This window comes from Hibiscus syriacus, unplaced genomic scaffold (genome assembly GCF_006381635.1).
Source record: "Hibiscus syriacus cultivar Baekdansim isolate YM2019G1 unplaced genomic scaffold, ASM638163v2 tig00002840_pilon, whole genome shotgun sequence".
In the NCBI taxonomy this organism is placed as follows: Eukaryota; Viridiplantae; Streptophyta; class Magnoliopsida; order Malvales; family Malvaceae; genus Hibiscus; species Hibiscus syriacus.
The window spans coordinates 182,216-203,154 of NW_024061947.1; the positions used below are offsets into that span (position 1 = coordinate 182,216).

Below are 20,939 nucleotides of genomic sequence, written 5' to 3' on the forward strand. Positions count from 1 at the left end.
GAGCAGAAGTCCAGTGCCATTTTTTTCCTACCGACTAGATGTTAAACTCAATCAAAACTTTGGCAGCTTCACTGTCCAGTGAATGTTGGATGCAAACTCTCAAGGCTCTATAGATTTCATCTATTTGGCAGTGTTTGCAATCCTTATTCAGGAAAACATGAACTTTGTTTCTTATTTCGATCCAACTGCAGCCTGGAATTCTTTTCAGCTGTTTCTCTTTAATCTCTCTCCTCACTGTCAATACAATTTCCCATCTGCCAGCGGCAGCATATGCATTGGACAGCATTATATATGATGAAACATCCCCAGGGATCAATGCCTTGATTTTCCTTGCTGCAAATTCGCCGAGTTCCCTATTTGAGTGAATTTGGCAGCCTCCAAGCAGTGCTTTCCAAAAACCAATACCTGGTTCAAAAGGCAATTGGTGAATAAACTCTTCAGCTTCCTTGAACCGTCCAGACCGAGATAACATATCCACCATACAAGCATAATGCTCTGGTTTAAGCAAGTTGGATTCCTTAAGCCTTACCTTGTTGAAATATGAATAACCCTCAGTAACAAGACCAGCATGATTACAAGCCCATAATAAACCAAGAATTGTAACATCAGTAGGCCTAAAGCCACTTACTAGCATCCTTTCGAATAATTCAATGGCTTCCTTCCCCCTTCCGTTCTGTGCATAACCACATATCAAAGCATTCCAAGAAACAACATTTCTTCCATGAAGTTTATCGAAAACCAAGAGACTATCATCCAGACTTCCACATTTGGCATAGAAACTAATAAGAGCATTGCCTATAAACACATTAAGTTGATCTCCCAAAGACTTAAAAGCATAAGCATGAAAACTCTTTCCCTTCCCAAGAGCAGCTATATTAGCTGCTGCAATAATAACACAAGAGAAAGTGGGTTCAGTAGGCATCACCCCTTCTCTCAACATCTGTGAAGATACTAATTTTTTACCCACATTACTATTATTATTATTATTATTATTATTATTATTATTATTATTATTATTATCATTATTATTATTATTATTAAATATATATTAAATAAATATATATAAATAAATAATTACAGGCCAATTACAAATAGACCGGCCCAGTTACAAACAAACCAGAACCGGTCCAGAACAAACCAGAAACCCTAAACATTTGGGGGTTTCAGTTAGGGTTTCCTAACCCTAATCTAGCCGGCTGCCTCATCACAGCCGTTGGATCTAAGAGATCCAACGGTCCAGATTGCCCCAGATGGAAACCCTAGGGTCTGATACCCTAGGGACACGCGGCCGCCGCTGCTATCTCGCCGCCTCCGCCGCTGTCACGTCCCAACCGAAGGCTCCAGAAGCTCCAACGCCAGCCGTCCACGCCATGGCTACGGGGTGAGTCACCACTGGTAGTCCGGTGACTCACCGAGACCCCATCTTCGGACCGGTCCGATGGCCACACCGGTGTTGGCTATAAAAGCCACCACCCCAACCTGAAAAACCCAGAAACGGAGACAGAAAAAAAAACGGAGAGACAGAGAACACAGAGAGACGGAGAGAAAAAAAACAGAGAAAAAAAAAGATATACTAAAAAATATACCAACGATCTCAGTCAACATCAACGCAGCAAGAAAAAAAAGGAGAGAAGAGAGGAAAGAAGCTTACTCTATCATCGGAGAACCCCAACCGTCGCCGGATACAACGAAAACCGAAGGTATTTTTGTAGATCTGCTCCGATTGGGAGCTTTTTAAGGAAAAAGAACACCGGAAACGGTTTTAGATCGTCCCGATCTATATTTTGGTGGATTTTTGTAATTTCCGGCCACCATTAACGGTGGCCGGCAGCGGTGGTCGGAGCCCGGTAGCGGTGGCTGACCGGGACGGCTTCTCTCAGTTTAGAGAGAAGCCAGAGAACTCTTCTTTCTCTGTTTGAGAGAGAAAGAAAAAAAAAGAAATGAGATAGCTGGCCCGAAGGGCCAGCCGGTTTGGGCATTAAATAGCCCTTCCCAAACGACGCCGTTTCGGGAGGGCTATTTGTGTAATTTTATAAATGTTAAACCCTTTCCGTAATCCCTATGTTTTATATGTTTTACATTTTAGTCATTAAATTGAATTTATAATATTTTTAATTCAGTCTTCGAATTTTAATTTCTTTTATTTTAGTCCTTTATATTAAAATAATATATTTAGGATAAATAACAGATTTAATCCCTTAATTTTAATAGATAATATTTTAATCCCTAGTTTATATTTTTAATTTATTTTAATCTTATATTCGAATTTTAAATAAGTTTATTTTAATCACTAAATTATTAAATAAGAAAATAGCCTGATTAATCCCTGTAATTCTGATTAATTATGAATTAGGTTTGTAAATTTTAATTTCACTATATTTTAGTCATTTATTTTAAGTATTTTTTTATTGCTTTTAAATATATATTTAGAATTGTATTCTTTTACTTGTTTATATTTTTAAATGTTGTTATAAGTATATAATAAATAAATATTTATTTTAAATAAATCATTTTAATATTTAGTTTTCAATATCAAAGAACAGTACAGTCTTAATACAACTGGATGTCCTGTTCTGATATTTTAAAAATTAAACAATACATTTTAAATTAATATTTATCAATATCAAAGAAAAGAATTGTCTTAAGGCACCTAGAAGTTCTTTTCTGATATTTTTAAATAAATAAATATTTTTTATATAATTTTAAAATAATAGGATTATAAATATATTTTTGAATTTTTAAATTTTAATAATCGAGACAATTTATAATTAAAAAGTACCAATTTTGGGCGTTGTAGGGGTGCTAATCCTTCCCTAAACGTAACCGACCACGAATCCTTTTTATTAATAAAAAAAACGAATTTTTGGTTATAGAACGCAGATCAGTTCATTTTTTTAATTGATGTTTTCTTAAAACTCTTTTAAAGAAAATAATTTTTAGGTATTCGACCTACCTGATCCAAAAGGCCGATGGCGACTCACAAATTATTTTTCAAAATTATTTATTCACATCAATTTTCCAGCCAAATTTAATATTTCGTGCCCGGACGAAAACCGGTTACGACAGCTTGGCGACTCTGCTGGGGAACTGGTCAAACTTTTAAAAATCAATTATAAATTGTCTCTATTAATTAAAAATTAAAAATTCATATATTTAATTTTTAATTCTTTCTTTTCGAATTTTTTATTTATTTATTATTTTTTTATATGTTTTATTTTATTTGCAAGTATTTTATTTCATTATTTATTTTTCTGTCAAAGGTTTGAACATTTCTCCTCACACACAACACTTGCATTGCATAACATAAAGCTCTATAATTGAGTTGTCCCTTTTAAGTGGGAGTGAAAGCGACGTCTTCGTGAGAATTTATTCTCCGTGTCAGACCTAGCAAGTAACTTTCGGGGTTCATATGTTTTATGTCTTCGTGAGAATTTATTCTCCGTGTCAGGCATAGAGAAATATATCCCCTCGAATTGAACTCGATCCACTTTAGTCTGTAATGGACTAGGGTTGAGGGTTAGCAACCCAAGGGGGCACTAACAAGGACAATTCGGGTACCTTTATTCTTAGATCTGAAACCGTGCATATAAAAAACCCTAGAAACTCTTCCGATCTGAAGTCATGCCGAAATTTTGTCCAAAATAGGTGTACACACAGGAGAAATGAATTCTGACTTTCTTGTTAATTTATTAATTAAATTACATGTTTGTTTAAATTTTTTAAATTTAGAAAAGCATGTTTAAATAAAGAATATTTATGTAAATGTTATTATTAAATTTCTTTATTATGTAAACTAATTTATTTTCTTTTTTTGTGTTCTTTATTTTTCTGTTTGCATTGCATCATACAGGATAAAAGACATTGATCCTTGTGTTAATTGTCTCATTGGAAAGCCTTCATCTATGGATAAAAAGTGTTCAAATCAAGTAATTCTAAACTCAGAAGTAAGACAGTGGGCTGAGGACTTACAAAGACGAGAAGGAGACAGCCTGCAGGATGATTATGTATCTGACTTGGCCAGTTATGCTCCAGTTTCACTAAAAAGAAATGATATGCAAGATTTGCGAAGCATTTGGGAAAGTTGGGATTCAAACAAAAAATTGCAGTTTTATCAGACTTACGGAGACATCCCATATTTGCTCTATGTAGAAGTTGATGATGAATTACTCCGAGCCCTAATTCAATTCTGGAATCCAGGGTACAATTGCTTCACTCTCAATAAAGAAGACTTGGTCCCTACTATTGAAGAATACACAACTTTGCTACATATAGATGGGGTTTTGGAGAATCGAATCTATTCAAAGTCAATTAAAACTCAACCCTTTCGAGTTAAATTAGCAAAGATTGCTGGGGTACGAGAAGAATGGGTGGCATCCCGTACAAAACAAAAAGGCGAAAGCGAAGGCATTGCTTGGACCAACATTAGAGAACTTATTCAGAGCCATCCAGATATTAAAGTACGATTCGATTTATTTGCTCTGGGTATATATAGTATGGTCATCTTCCCAAAAGTATTGGGATATGTTGAAGCTGCAGTGGTAGATTTGTTTGAACAGCTACCGAAAAAGATTAATCCTGCTTCTGCAATCCTAGCAGAGACCTTCAGATCGTTAAATGCTTGTAGAAGGTTAGGAGGTGGACGATTCTCAGGCTGTACCCAGTTGTTATATGTTTGGATCCGTAGTTATTTCTGGAGGACAGAAAAGGTTTCATACCGACGCTTTAATACGGATTACTCACCATTAAAAGAATTTCTGGAACAGGAATGGCCGAAAGAAATTAAGAAAGATATGTGGATTAATGCCTTTCGAAATCTGCAAAGCAATGACATTGTTTGGCGAGCCCCATGGAAAATACAAAGGGAATTCATTTACAAATGTGGAAATTACAACTGGATAATGTTGCTCGGATTATGGGGAGGAATTGGATATGCACCACTTCTGGTCATAAAACAGTATGAAGGTCGTCAATTTGTACCTGTCACTGCTGGATTACAGTCATCTGAATTCACATTCCACAGCAAAAATTATAAAAGAAGTATTATGGAAGCCGTTACAGCTTGGAAAACAACTTTTTGTATCCGAGCTAAAGCAGCAAAAGAAATGTTAACTCCTGATTATGAAGAATGGAGATCTGTCAGAAAAAACGAAAATATTCCTTTACCAGATCAAAATGAGGATATCTCTATGGAAGATCGCATTAAGGTGGTTCCGTCAGAGATTGAAATCTTGAGAGCTGAGTTTGAAGCAGAAAGAGAAGGCTGGTCGAAAGAATTAGAGCAAATGAGACAAGATAAAACTATGTTGGGAGTTGACATTGAATTTCATTCATCACAATGTGCAATGTTGAGAAAAGATAAAGAAAAAGGTGAGGATGAGTACAGAGCCTTACAGAAAAATTACCAGGAGTTATATAAATCCCGGAAAGCATCAGGATCAAGCCAAGCAACAATACAGATGAATAAAGAGTTGAACATCGAGAAAAGACGAGTTGAAGATCTGAAAGGAAAGAATAGCCGTCTACTCAAAAGCCTTGAGAAAGGAAAACAAAAAATGGAAGATTTTGAGGTCGACAGAAGAGAGCGAATTATAAAACACAAGGCTGAGCATCGCGAGATCATGAATGAAATGCAAAGAGAAAGAGATCGAGTCAAAGATGTAGAAGAAATGAAGAATGACATCTTTAATAAATTTGAAGGTGAGAAAAATATCATGTTCAAGGGCTTTGAATCTGAAATGAACCAGTTGATTGCTGAACTTGAAGTCAGAGGCCAAAAGATGGAAGAATCCAATGTTGAAAAAGAAAAATGGGAGCTGGAAAGAAAAAATTTCAACACCAGACTTGAGGTAGAGCAGGAAGTGGCTAGAAATTGGATGCGAAGATGCAGAAACAAAGATGTTCAGATCCAGAAGCTTAATCAAAGAACGCAAGAAGCACGAACAAAACTTGAAGAAGATCTGGATCAGTCTAGAAATAAAAACTCAGAGTTTAATGCTTACATTTTGCAACTTGAGGAATCGTTGTTTCAAGAAAAGGTTCGTCTAGGGCCTAATGACCTCAAAGAAGGTAATGAGGAAAATGCTTCACTGCGAAGACGCATTAGAGATCTTGAAAAAATTCTGCACAATTGTCAAGTCAGAATCACTGAATTAGAGCAGACTCTTGAAGAAATAAATGAACAGTGGCAAAAGTCAACTGAGTTTTATGTGGAAAGAAGTGAAGAAAGAAGCAATATGGTGTTCGAGGCCATGGTTCAAATGAGCGAAGTTGCTAGATATGTTGGGGAACTAGCTGTTGAAGCCAAAATAATTGAGCATCAAGTTGATCCAGTTTCTAAGTACGGAAAGAAGGTGTCATGGTTAATGAAAGAAATTATAGAGCTTAATAGGAAAGCTATGCCTTATCTGTAGTTATGAACTATTATAAAGAAACTTTTGTATGCCGATGAAAGTTGTTCTATGACAGTTAACTTTTTGGGATCAATACCTTTTTGCATACATACATTTTGCATACATTCATCATTCATTTCATAATTTTCTTTATGAATAATTTTATTATTTTATTTTATTAAGATAAAATTCATTAATTAAAATTTGAAAAAAAATAATATTAAAAGATTTTGCAATCGCAGTTATTCTAGCCAAAAGAGAAATACAACATCACTACGGTACTAGACAAGCTACTAAGAGAATTATGGAGGATAAAATACAGCGTATTGAGGAACAACATCATAAAGAACAAGAAGAAATGAGAATGAAGCTGGAAAAAATTGAAGCCAGTATTGCAAATTCACAAGACAGTATGATGAAGAAAATAGAGGACTTGTTTAAAAGGCAGGTTATCAGTGGAAAAATGCATGAAAATCCTGTATCTTTCGATCAAGAACCTATGTATCCTCTAGGTGTTCCACCAGAACCAATTTATCACTCTGGTACTACACCTATACAAATCAATGCTCGTACATCTGCATTACAAGAAGCCAAACCACATGAAGATCAACAAGTGAATCCTGCATCTTCAAGCAAAAATCCGCTTATATCCGATGAGAAAATAGGGGATCTTAATACTGAGCATTTGATCCCGGATTTGAATGAGCTGAATGAGAAACAAAAAGTAAATGAAGAACTGACCAGACAGATCAAGAACTTAGAAGAACGAATGAAATCCGTGGAAATAACTGAATCATTCTATGGGTTTGATGCTAGTGAGTTAAGTTTGGTTCCAGACCTAATCCTCCCCATCAAGTTCAAAGCTCCCGAATTTGATAAATATGACGGTACTATATGCCCTTCATCCCACATTACTATGTTTTGTCGAAGAATGGCAGGATATGTGAAGGACGAGAAATTGTTAATTCACTGCTTTCAGGATAGTTTGACAGGACCGGCTTTAAAATGGTATACTCAATTGACCAAAGCCAATATTAGATCCTGGAAAGATTTGGCTAAAGCATTTTTAGAGCAGTATCGCCATGTAACAGACATGGTCCCTGATAGATGGACTCTCCAAAATTTGGAGAAAAAGAATAACGAAACATTCAGACAGTATGCCCAGAGATGGCGTGACACTGCGGCCCAAGTTCAACCACCTTTGTCAGAAAAAGAGGCCACAGTAATATTTGTTCATACCTTGAAGGCTCCTTATTTAAATCATCTAATGGGGAATGCAACCAGAAATTTTGCATATTTGGTCATTTCTGGAGAACTCATTGAAAATGTCTTGAAAAGTGGCAAGATTGAATCAAATGATGGGTCTAGTTCCAAAAGACCTACGTACCGGAAAAAGGAGAATGAAGTCAATAATGCAAATTCTTACAGCAAGGATTCATCGAAAAGTGTTACAATAACCCAGCCAAGGGTTAAGAAAGAGGAAACAAACACTAATCGAACAGAGTCCAGAGGATCTCGAAAAGAAAATGAAAGGTTGTCTTTTACACCATTACCAGTACCATATGCGGAGATCTATGATTCACTGTTAAAAGCAGATGTCATAAGACCTTATCCTTTGGTTCCCATGCAACCACCATTTCCTCCTTGGTATGATACAAAGGCACACTGTGTTTACCATGAAGGAATTACAGGTCATTCTATTGAAAACTGTTTAGCATTCAAAAGGGTGGTTCAAAATTTGATCAACACTGGGAAGTTGGAATTCAATACACCATCTGCATCAAATCATCCATTGCCAAATCATGGAGATAAAAACGTAAATGCAATTCAGGAAGAGAACAGAAAGAAAGCAAAAACTGACATTTCTGAAATTAAATCTCCGTTTATTTGGATATTCCAACAACTCTCTGTAGCCGGTATAATTCCACAACAATTCAGGCCAAAGCAGAATGAAGGCAAGAATTATTGTGAATATCATCAGGAGAAAGGGCATAAAATTCAACTATGTCCTGAGTTTAGGAATTTGGTGCAAAAATTGATGAACAACAGAGAAATAGAATTCTTTGAAGAAGAACCAAGAAAAAAAGAAGATGATGTTTGCTCATCAGAGGATTCTAAACCAAGTCAAAGAATAAATGATCCTGTGATTATTAATGTGAAATCATCTACGGTGATTCCTGCACCAATAAAGCCGAAAGTAGTTATCACCACTCCTCTACCATTTCCATACAAAGATACCCGCAGGGTACCTTGGAATTATACTACCAATGTTTCAATGGTAGGAGGATCTGTTTCTCTAGAAAAAACAGAAAAGAAAAAACAAAGTTTGAGTACAACATCGAAGTCTGAAGCAGTGAGCGAAGTCGGTTTCTTTACGAGAAGTGAGAGATGTTACTCTCCCGAAACATCCAATGCTTCAGAACAAGTGAAAGCCAAAGGAAAAGCCATAGCAATACCTCAGAAAGTATTTGAGGATGAATCCCTTCCAGCATTCAATGAGCCTGTGACAGAAAAACAAGCTCAAGAATTTTTGAAATTCTTAAAACATAGTGAGTATAGTGTGGTTGAACAACTACACAAACAACAAGCGAGAATTTCTATTCTTGATCTATTGATGAATTCAGAAGCACATAGAAATGCTTTGATGAAAATTCTCAATCAAACATTCATCCCTGAAGATATATCCCTCAATAAACTTGACCGAATTGTGGGACATATAGCCGCTGACAATTACATAACGTTCACAGATGATGAAATACCGGAAGGCGGAATGGGGTCAGTAAAAGCTTTGAACATCACGACACATTGTCATGGTCATGTGTTGCCGGGAGTATTGATTGACAATGGATCCGCTCTCAACTTGATGCCTCTAGTCACACTTCAAAGAATGCCTCTGGATCAATCACACATGAAGAGTTATCAGAATGTAGTACGAGCATTTGATGGTACTCAAAAAGAAGTGCTTGGGAAAATGGAAATATCGTTGTTAATCGGCCCAGTCGTGTACAATATTGACTTTGTGGTGATGGACATCCACCCCACATATAATTGTCTATTAGGGAGGCCATGGATTCATTCAGCAGGAGCCGTTCCTTCTTCATTACATCAGAAATTGAAATTTGTTGTTGATAGACAACTAATATGCGTTAGTGCTGAAGAAGAAATCATTGCGTCTGTAACAAGCGATGTTCCATATATCGACACCAATGATGAGGCTCTTGAATGCTCTTTTCGAGCTCTTGAATTTGTAAATGCAACCTTTATTGCAGAAGGAAGCAAAATTCCATATCCCATATTGACTGATTGCACCAAGATGACAGTACAACAAACTTTAGGCATCGGAGCTAAAGCTGGGAAAGGTCTAGGAAAGAATCTTCAAGGGATTTCAGTTCCTATCAGTATAAAGATGAAAAAAGACCGTTTTGGGCTAGGGTTTAAGCCCAATCTTCAGCAAAAGAACAAAGAGATGAAAAGAATATGTGAAGACAGAAAGGCAAAATTGAAAGGGGGAGAAATCCTTTGGAAATACATGTCTTTCCCACAATTGAAGACCACATTCAGATCAGGGGGAACAATTAATGTAGAACAACAGCTTGTTGAAGCCTTTAAAGAAGAAAAGTTGATGAAAGATCAAGACATAGTCGAAGAAGCTATGAATGGATTATTTATCAACATGATCATGAATGACAACAAAACTGGCAAATACTTGGATAGGATTCGACCATGTCTTCCTGGAGAAACACTCACCAATTGGACTACTGAAGATCTTCCTATAGTTTTTAATATTAACGCAGAGTAATATTCAGAACTAATCTTTATGTTTAGCTCAAAAATAATGAAAACTTTTTGTTATCTTGTAAAAGAAATTATGTTAAATATAAGAAATTTTCTTTAAAATTTTCAGACGGCAATCATTCTTTACATTTTCTTACATTTTTACATTTATTTATTTCATAAATTTACTATATTCTTTCGGAAATATGTCCGACTTAAATTTGCAGGTGTCACCGTGTTAATAGCATGTGTATTCCTAAATTTAATCCATTGATAAATTTAGAGCAGCCTATATGTCCGGAAGAAATCAATGGTTGTGAGGATGAACTGGAATGTGATGTTCCTACTGAACTATTAAGATTGGTAGAAAAAGAAGACAAACAAATTCTACCCCACAAAGAAGAGATTGAGATTGTGAATTTGGGAACAGATGAATAAATAAAAGAGGTGAAAATTGGTACTACTCTGACAATCCAGATAAAACAAGAATTGATAAATCTCCTTCAAGAGTTCAAAGATATCTTTGCCTGGTCTTATCAAGATATGCCTGGTTTAAGCACAGATATAGTGATACATAAGCTTCCAATCAATCCAGAATATAAACCGGTCCAACAAAAGCTCAGAAGAATGAGGCCAGAAATGTTGTTGCAAATCAAAGAAGAAGTAATGAAACAGATCAATGCAGGTTTCCTACAGGCATCTAAATATCCAGAATGGGTAGCCAACATTGTGCCTGTACCAAAGAAGAATGGGAAGGTTTGAATGTGTGTGGATTACAGAGATCTCAATAAAGCTAGTCCAAAAGATAGTTTTCCATTACCCCACATAGACACATTGGTGGACAATACTGCCGGACACGCATGGTTTTCATTTATGGATGGATTTTCAGGATATAATCAGATAAAAATGAATCCTGAAGACATGGAAAAAACAACATTTATAACCATGTGGGGCACATTCTGTTATAAAGTGATGCCATTTGGATTGAAAAATGCAGGGGCAACGTATCAAAGAGCCATGGTAACTTTGTTTCATGACATGATGCACAAAGAGATTGAAGTATACGTGGATGACATGATTGCCAAATCCCGAACTGAAGAAGAACATATTCAAAATCTGAGAAAGCTTTTCCAGAGATTGAGGAAGTATCAATTAAAGCTCAACCCCGCAAAATGCACTTTTGGGGTAATTTCCGGAAAACTTTTGGGATTTGTGGTCAGCAAAAAAGGAATCGAGATTGATCCAGATAAAGTAAAAGCAATTCAAGATCTTCCACCACCCAATACAAAAAAATAAGTTCGAGGCTTTTTGGGAAGATTAAATTATATATCTCGGTTCATTTCTCAATTAACTGACAAATGTGATCCAGTGTTCAAATTACTTCGAAAGAACAATCCTGAAGTCTGGAATGAAGAATGTCAAGAAACTTTGGATATTATTAAGAAATATTTATCCAATGCCCCAATTTTAGTATCACCAATGCCTGATAGACCATTAATTCTCTACTTGACGGTCTTCAAAAATTCGATGGGATGTGTACTAGGACAGCATGATGAATCTGGAAGAAAAGAAAAAGCTATTTATTATCTGAGCAAGAAATTTACCGATTGTGAAATTCGATATCCACCAATACAAAAATTATGTTGTGCTTTGGTGTGGACTACTCGAAGACTCAGACAATATATGTTATACCATACTACTTGGTTGATATCAAAACTTGATCCTTTGAAATTCTTAATGGAATCACCAGCTTTGACAGGCAGAATGGCTAGATGGCAGATGTTATTATCTGAGTTTGATATTGTATATGTCAACCAAAAAGCAATAAAAGGAAGTGTCATAGCTGATTTTCTGGCCAGTCGTGTATCAAATGATTATCAGCCTTTGAACTTCAATTTTCCCGATGAAGATCTGTTGTGCATATCCATGAATGAAGAAGTCAGAACAAATGATGAATTTGCAACTTGGAAGCTTTACTTTGACGGAGCATCTAATGCTTTGGGACGAGGAATCGGGGCAGTGTTAATTTCTCCAGAAAATATTTATTATCCCTTTACAAGTAGACTGGAATTCTTTTGCACCAATAACATGGCGGAATACGAAGCTTGTGTCATGGGGTTGAAAGCAGCTATAGAAAGAAAAATCAAATTTCTCAAGATATATGGAGATTCATCCTTGGTGGTGTATCAATTGAGAGAAGAATGGGAAACAAAAGATCCCAAATTGTTGGAATACCGAAATTTTACCCTCGAATTAGTGAAAGAATTTGAGAGAGTTACCTTCAATTATCTCCCTCGAGAAGAAAATCAAATGGCAGATGCTTTGGCTACATTAGCTGCTATGTTTCAAGCAACCAAGAAAGTTGATATGATGCCAATCAAAATGCAAGTATATGAAATTCCTGCACATTGTTATAGTGTGGAAGAAGAAGTAGATGGTAAACCATGGTATCATGATATTCTGCAATATATCAAAAATCAAAGTTATCCACCAAATGCATCAGAAATTGATAAAAGAACTTTGCGAAGAATAGCTGCTGGATATTTTCTTGATGGCGAGATTATGTATAGAAGAAGCAATGATCAAATGTTATTGAGATGTTTAAATACCAGCGAAGCTCGAAACGTCATTGAAGAAGTACACAGTGGAATATGTGGAACACATGCAAATAGTCTTTCCATGGCCAGAAAAATAATGAGATATGGATACTATTGGGCTACTATGTACACAGATTGCATTGATTATGCAAGGAAATGTCATAAATGCCAGATATATGCAGACAAGATTCATGTACCCCCATCTCCTTTACATGTAATGACAGCACCCTGGCCATTTTCTATGTGGGGAATAGATGTTATTGGGGCAATCACACCAAAAGCATCGAATGGACATTGTTTCATCCTTGTGGCAATTGATTATTTTACCAAATGGGTTGAAGCTGCTTCATATACCAATATTAAGAGGTCCACAGTCTGCAAATTCATAAAGAAAGAGATAGTTTGCCGGTATGGCTTACCAGAAAGGATCATTACAGACAATGCTCTGAACCTGAACAACAAAATGATGACCGAACTTTGTGCACAGTTTAAGATCAAACATGCAAACTCAGTGGCATATCGTCCAAAGATGAATGGGGCAGTTGAAGCAGCAAATAAGAACATCAAGAGAATCATTACAAAGACCACTGGAACTTACAAAGATTGGCACGAGAAGTTACCTTTTGCTCTATACGCATACCGAACTACTGTTCGAACATCTACTGGGCCAACGCCTTTTTCTTTAGTCTACGGAATGGAAGCAGTCTTACCAATTGAAGTTGAGATTCCATCGCTTCGAATATTGAGAGAAACAAAATTGGATGAATCTGAATGGATCCAAGCTAGAGTTGATCAATTGAATCTTGTTGAGGAGAAAAGATTGAAAGCTATTTGCCATGGACAGATGTATCAGAAACGGATGATGAAGTCTCATGACAAAAAAGTACATCCAAGAGAATTCCAAGAGGGTGATCTAGTACTAAAAATTTTTTTGCCTATACATAAGGATTTCCGTGGGAAATGGATGCCTAATTGGGAAGGGCCATACGTTGTGAAAAAGGCCTTTTCCGGAGGAGCGTTGATTTTGGCAGAAATGGATGGAAAAATTCTGAGAAATCCAATAAACTCAGATTCTGTCAAGAAATATTATGCTTGAAGAAAAAAAAAGAAAAAAAATAAAAAATAAAATAAAAAAAAAAATAGAAAAAAGAAAAAAGAGAAAAAGAAGAAAAAGAAAGGGGGTCAAGGTGAAAACCCGCAAAGGGCATCTTGTAACCAAAAGAAGGATTTGAGTTGAAAACCTGAAAAGGCGGCTCAAATGCAGGTTGATATTAGGCATCTGGCAATTGAACTCTCTTAAGATTTTGATAGTTTGGAAGAAACTTCACATCTACAAGCATTTCAACAACGTTTGAGATCTTCCAGACAAAAGCTTACATCATCTCTAAATTGTGTCAACTTGATTAATTTAGAAATACTTATGCTTATAATTTGTTGAGACATTTGAATTTTTATCATTCTTATGTTTGCCATAACTTTGAATACAATTCTATTTATTTCAAGTTCAATTTATTTGAGATTCAATTTATTTTTGGAAATTCAATTTATTCTTCTATGATTTAACATAATTTTGAAATAAATTAAAGATTTCTGAATATCACTTTATGTTAATACTTTTAAATACATGGAATACAAAGTAAGCAAATCATCACCATCTTGAACAAGGTCGAATTTGACAATTCTACTCATCAATTGCTCCAATCGATCACCATTTAGGTCTTGCACATCTGTTTTCAAAAATATACTAAGACAGTAGAAGGCAACCTTTGTAGCTTTGATTCCAGTAAAAAGAAACAAGACATTGATATCACTGGGAAACATATCTCTATACAGATTCTTGTGTATGGTTTTTAAGGAAACCTAGAAGTATTTCCACCTCATCAGGTTCAAGTGGAGCAACTTTATTCCTTCCAACCCATACTAGATTCCATTTTCAGCACTCATTAAGAACATACTTCTGGACACTTGAAGGTGGCTCATTGTCATAAGCTTCAAGAACCTTATAGATCCTTTCTGTCAATTTGAGACGTCCTGTACATGTTTATAAACAGTTCAACTTTGTTCTTGGATCACATGAAAGCCATCATTTCTTTGTCAATGGAAAAGCATCAGCACATGGAGGAAGCAAAATAAGAGAAAATCTGTTCTTAATTGGCAGAATTATGAATATAGCCCTTTTCAGTGTAGTAGCATGGAAATACTTCGAATCTACAAATTCTGGCTCTACATCAAATAAGTATTGTGATATCCTAGTCCAAACATTAACTGAAAGATGAATTTGCCAATAGCATCTTCTGGAAGTGTTCTTTGAGTTATCTGATCTGGTTTAGCAGAACCAATCATTGAATTTAGAAGATGAATTTGTTAATAGCATCTTCTGGAAGTGTTCTTTGAGTTATCTGACCTGGTTTAGCAGAACCAATCATTGAATTGGGAAGATGAATATGCTCATAGCATCTTCTGGAAGTGTTCTTTGAGTTATCTGATCTGGTTTGGCAGAACCAATCATTGAATTTGGAAGATGAATGTGCTCATAGCATCTTCTGGAAGTGTTCTTTGAGTTATCTGATCTGGTTTGGTAAGAACTACAGAACCAATCATTAGAATTAAAAGATGAACTGCATGATCGTCTTCATTAAGAAGTTTCTTTTCAAGCTTCTTTTGCTTATTCCTTTCCCAAAAATCATAGCACAAGTTTCGCCTTTGCTTGTAACTGGGATCATCACATAATGGCTTCCCATCTTTTACCGGAAGAAAGCTATTTGAAGTTTCAGCCTCTGAGAATCACATTTTTGTCAAGTATAACAGTTTATTCTCTTCATCAGAATCAGAAGTCAAGATTTCTCGGTATTAGAAGAACTATCGATATCTGTGAAATCATCTTGAAAGGTCACTTCATAATCAGATGAATTGTTATCAGAATCAACATGTTGCCTGAATACAAGCTTTTCAAGAGCCTATACTATTGAGTTTTATTCTCAAGAGGTTTTGTGACATTATATCTACATCTATATTTGTCAAAGATGATAGATTCTTTGTTTTGAAGAAGAAAGATCTATTGGGTTTTTACAATTGAAGAAATACTCAATTCACCAATCTGAAATCAAACAACTTAACATTCATGCATCATATTTAGGCATTTGCAAAAATAGATGCATTTTCATTCATTTTTATTCTTGTTGAATTTTTAACAGGAATTTCAAAGATTTTAGCAAAGATTCAAATCTATCATTTGATGGATTGACATTTCAAGAGAAGGTTCATAATGAGAAGAACTCATCTAAAGAAGGAAGAAGAAATTCATAATGAGAAGAATTTGTTCAACCTTCTGCCTAATTCTATCACTTGATGGATCAGCTTTTCCAGAGAAGGTTCATAATGAGAAGAACTCATCTGAAGAAGGAAGAAGAAATTCATAATGAGAAGAATTTGTTCAACCTGTTACCTGAATTCATCACTTGATGGATTATCTTTTCCAAGAGAAGGTTCATAATGAGAAGAACTCATCTGCAGAAGAAATTCATAATGAGAAGAATTTGTTCAACCTTCTGCCTAATTCTATCACTTGATGGATCAGCTTTTCCAGAAAAGGTTCATAATGAGAAGAACTCATCTGAAGAAGGAAGAAGAAGTTCATAATGAGAAGAATTTGTTCAACCTTTTTCCTGAATTCATCAAATTGATGGATTATCTTTTCCAGAGAAGGTTCATAATGAGAAGAACTCATCTGAAGAAGGAAGAAGAAGTTCATAATGAGAAGAATTTGTTCAACCTTTTTTCTGAATTTATCAAATTGATGGATTATCTTTTCCAGAGAAGGGTCATAATGAGAAGAACTCATCTGAAGAAGGAAGAAAAAGTTCATAATGAGAAGAACTTGTTCAATCTTTTGCTTGAATTCATCATTTGATGGATCAACATTGCCAGGTAGAGTTCATAATGAGAAGAACTCGTCATCTGAAGAAGGAAGAAGAAGTTCATAATGAGAAGAACTTGTTCAATCTTTTGCTTGAATTCATCATTTGATGGATCATCATCCCCAGCAGAAAGTTCATAATGAGAAGAACTCATCTGAAGAAAGAGAAGAATTTATTCAATATCTCCATTATAATCAAGTGAAGCCAAATGGATAAAAAATTTTATTATCTTTTCATCTTTGCCCTATTCTTGTTAACACAAGAATGAGCAAAGAGGGGCAGCTGAAGATACTAATTTTTTACCCACATTATTATTATTATTATTATTATTATTATTATTATTATTATTATTATTATTATTATTATTATTATTATTATTATTATTATTATCATTATTATTATTATTAAATATATATTAAATAAATATATATAAATAAATAATTACAGGCCAATTACAAATGGACCGGCCCAGTTACAAACAAACCAGAACCGGTCTAGAACAAACCAGAAACCCTAAACATTTGGGGGTTTCAGTTAGGGTTTCCTAACCCTAATCTAGCCGGCCGCCTCATCACAGCCGTTGGATCTAAGAGATCCAACGGTCCAGATTGCCCCAGATGGAAACCCTAGGGTCTGATACCCTAGGGACACGCGGCCGCCGCTGCTATCTCGCCGCCTCCGCCACTGCCACGTCCCAACCGAAGGCTCCAGAAGCTCCAACGCCAGCTGTCCACGCCATGGCTACGGGGTGAGTCACCACTGGTAGTCCGGTGACTCACCGAGACCCCATCTTCGGACCGGTCCGATGGCCACACCGGTGTTGGCTATAAAAGCCACCACCCCAACCTGAAAAACCCAGAAACGACAGAAAAAAAAACGGAGAGACAGAGAACACAGAGAGACGGAGAGAAAAAAAAACAGAGAAAAAAAAAGATATACTAAAAAATATACCAACGATCTCAGTCAACATCAACGCAGCAAGAAAAAAAAGGAGAGAAGAGAGGAAAGAAGCTTACTCTGTCATCGGAGAACCCCAACCGTCGCCGGATACAACGAAAACCGAAGGTATTTTTGTAGATCTGCTCCGATTGGGAGCTTTTTAAGGAAAAAGAACACCGGAAACGGTTTTAGACCGTCCCGATCTATATTTTGGTGGATTTTTGTAATTTCCGGCCACCATTAACGGTGGCCGGCAGCGGTGGTCGGAGCCCGGTAGCGGTGGCTGACCGGGACGGCTTCTCTCAGTTTAGAGAGAAGCCAGAGAACTCTTCTCTCTCTGTTTGAGAGAGAAAGAAAAAAAAAGAAATGAGATAGCTGGCCCGAAGGGCCAGCCGGTTTGGGCATTAAATAGCCCTTCCCAAACGACGCCGTTTTGGGGAGGGCTATTTTTGTAATTTTATAAATGTTAAACCCTTTCCGTAATCCCTATGTTTTATATGTTTTACATTTTAGTCATTAAATTGAATTTATAATATTTTTAATTCAGTCTTCGAATTTTAATTTCTTTTATTTTAGTCCTTTATATTAAAATAATATATTTAGGATAAATAACAGATTTAATCCCTTAATTTTAATAGATAATATTTTAATCCCTAGTTTATATTTTTAATTTATTTTAATCTTATATTCGAATTTTAAATAAGTTTATTTTAATCACTAAATTATTAAATAAGAAAATAGCCTGATTAATCCCTGTAATTCTGATTAATTATGAATTAGGTTTGTCAATTTTAATTTCACTATATTTTAGTCATTTATTTTAAGTATTTTTTTTATTGCTTTTAAATATATATTTAGAATTGTATTCTTTTACTTGTTTATATTTTTAAATGTTGTTATAAGTATATAATAAATAAATATTTATTTTAAATAAATCATTTTAATATTTAGTTTTCAATATCAAAGAACAATACAGTCTTAATACAACTGGATGTCCTGTTCTGATATTTTAAAAATTAAACAATATATTTTAAATTAATATTTATCAATATCAAAGAAAAGAATTGTCTTAAGGCACCTAGAAGTTCTTTTCTGATATTTTTAAATAAATAAATATTTTTTATATAATTTTAAAATAATAGGATTATAAATATATTTTTGAATTTTTAAATTTTAATAATCGAGACAATTTATAATTAAAAAGTACCAATTTTGGGCGTTGTAGGGGTGCTAATCCTTCCCTAAACGTAACCGACCACGAATCCTTTTTATTAATAAAAAAAACAAATTTTTGGTTATAGAACGCAGATCAGTTCATTTTTTTAATTGATGTTTTCTTAAAACTCTTTTAAAGAAAATAATTTTTAGGTATTCGACCTACCTGATCCAAAAGGCCGATGGCCACTCACAAATTATTTTTCAAAATTATTTATTCACATCAATTTTCCAACCAAATTTAATATTTCGTGCCCGGACGAAAACCGGTTACGACAATCTGAATGAAAAGATTTACAGCCTCTTCATTAAAACCAGTTTGGCTAAACCCAGAAATCATTGCATTCCAAGAAACAACATTTCTCTCAGGCATCACTTTAAACAGCCATAAAGCATCCTCAAACCTCTCATTCTTCAAGTATCCAGATATCAAAGTTGTGTAAGATACAACATTGGGTTGACGGGTATCTTCGAAAACCCTGTTTGCCTCCTCTATTGTACTCAACTTTGAATAAAGATCTAAACTTGCACTACCCACAAAAACATTGGAATTAAGGCCCATTTTGATTGTACAGGCATGGAGTTGCTTCCCGATATTGAGGTCCTTTAACAAAGAGGAAGAGTGCATCACAGTCCCAAACGTGAACTCAGTGGGTCTAATATTGTTAGAAAGCATCCTGGTAAACAAATATATGGCTTCTTTATGTTGCTGTTTCTTAGAGAAGGTTCCAATTATGGAAGTGGCTGAAACTACACCTAAGTCATACATTTCGTCGAACAACTTACAAGCATCCGAAAACGAGCTCGATGATTCGGTAGACGAAGGAATGTGAGCATTTGTAGCCTTTTGGATGTAAAATAAAGGATTATAAGCTTCTCTGCTGAACATGGTTGCGGCAGCTGTTAAAGGCAACCTACAATTTGGACTCAACCGAGGCATTAATGGTTGTTTCTATTCTATGGTTAAATAAAGGCCAATAGAAAGGAGAGTCGAAAAATGACAAGTTGAAAGTAAATCAATTCAAGGGAAGTTCTGTTGTCACGCGATTAAAAAATGGAGCGTGATTGATTAAATAAATGACTGATTAAAAATATCGATTTTTTAAGGTTGCTAATAATGTAAACGTTAAAAAAATATATGTTACATATTACATTAAAATACCTATAGGTTTTTTTAAAGGTTGCTAATAATGTAAACGGTATAAAAAAAATAGGCACTACATATTACATTAAACTACCTACCGGTTTTTTTTAAGGTTGCTAATAATGTAAACGGTAAAAAAAATAGGCACTACCTATTACAATAAATTACCTACCGGTTTTTTTTAAGGTTGCTAATTATGTAAATGGTAAAAAAAAAATAGGTGTTACATATAACATTAAAATACCTACCGATTTTTTTAAGGTTACTAATAATGCAAACGGTAAAAAAAATAGGCTCTACCTATTACATTAAATTATCTACCGTTTTTTTGAAGGTTGCTAATAATGTAAACAGTAAAAAAAATCGGCACTACCTATTACGTTAAAATACCTACCGGTTTCATTATAACAGTAATAACACTTATAAAGTATCGATACTTTATAAAAATATATCGATACATAACAATATAACAAGTAAAAATATGACAAAACTAGTTTCATTATGACAAAACCGGTAAAGCGCTACCGGATATGTTGAAAGTATCGATTCCATTTAAATAAGTATCGACACTTTTGGAATTTAAAAGAAAAGTGTTGAAAACATTTTGATATTTCGATATAACAAATTAAGTTAAATGAATTTTAAGATTGTGCAATAAAGTTTTCTAAGTATATTCGATATAATTATTCGAATATCAAAACAGTACTCTAAATCTTTCAAAAATCATTTTTAATCCTTACTCAAGTGTAAAATTAAGTTTTAATCTTAAAACAATTTTAAAATAATTTTACAAAGTATTTTGAACCATTTCAAAGCCAAAAACTCCAGATTGCTCAGAGGGAACCAATTCCCCCCAAGGGGGTACCGATTCCCCCCTGAATGGTTTGGCTCAGAGAATTCCAGTATGCTCGGAGGGAATCGATTCCCCCCAGGGGTACCGATTCCCCCTGTGTAACGGTCGAAA

At 34.9% G+C, this 20,939-nt stretch overlaps 1 protein-coding gene across 1 annotated transcript; it reads right to left on the reverse strand.

Annotated features, from left to right (window-relative positions):
• Positions 1-266: 266 nt before the first annotated feature.
• On the reverse strand, positions 267-19,779 carry LOC120154569 (pentatricopeptide repeat-containing protein At5g42450, mitochondrial-like). The gene is made up of 3 exons (XM_039166276.1): positions 19,112-19,779; positions 530-940; positions 267-405 (listed from the first exon to the last, which is right to left on the reverse strand). Exons 1-3 carry the CDS (start codon positions 19,769-19,771, stop codon positions 313-315), a joined length of 1,164 nt encoding a protein of 387 aa, XP_039022207.1. The 5' UTR covers positions 19,772-19,779; the 3' UTR covers positions 267-312.
• Positions 19,780-20,939: the final 1,160 nt, after the last annotated feature.

Bases quoted from the DNA above. Each gene is read 5' to 3' on its own strand.
- LOC120154569 (XM_039166276.1), bottom strand. From the start codon at position 19,771: ATGCCTCGGTTGAGTCCAAATTGTAGGTTGCCTTTAACAGCTGCCGCA. The intron at 941-19,111 runs ATTGTCGTAACC...GTATCTTCACAG, and splicing joins CTGTAAATCTTTTCATTCAG to ATGTTGAGAGAAGGGGTGAT. The intron at 406-529 runs GTAAGGCTTAAG...CTTTTGAACCAG, and splicing joins GTTATTCATATTTCAACAAG to GTATTGGTTTTTGGAAAGCA.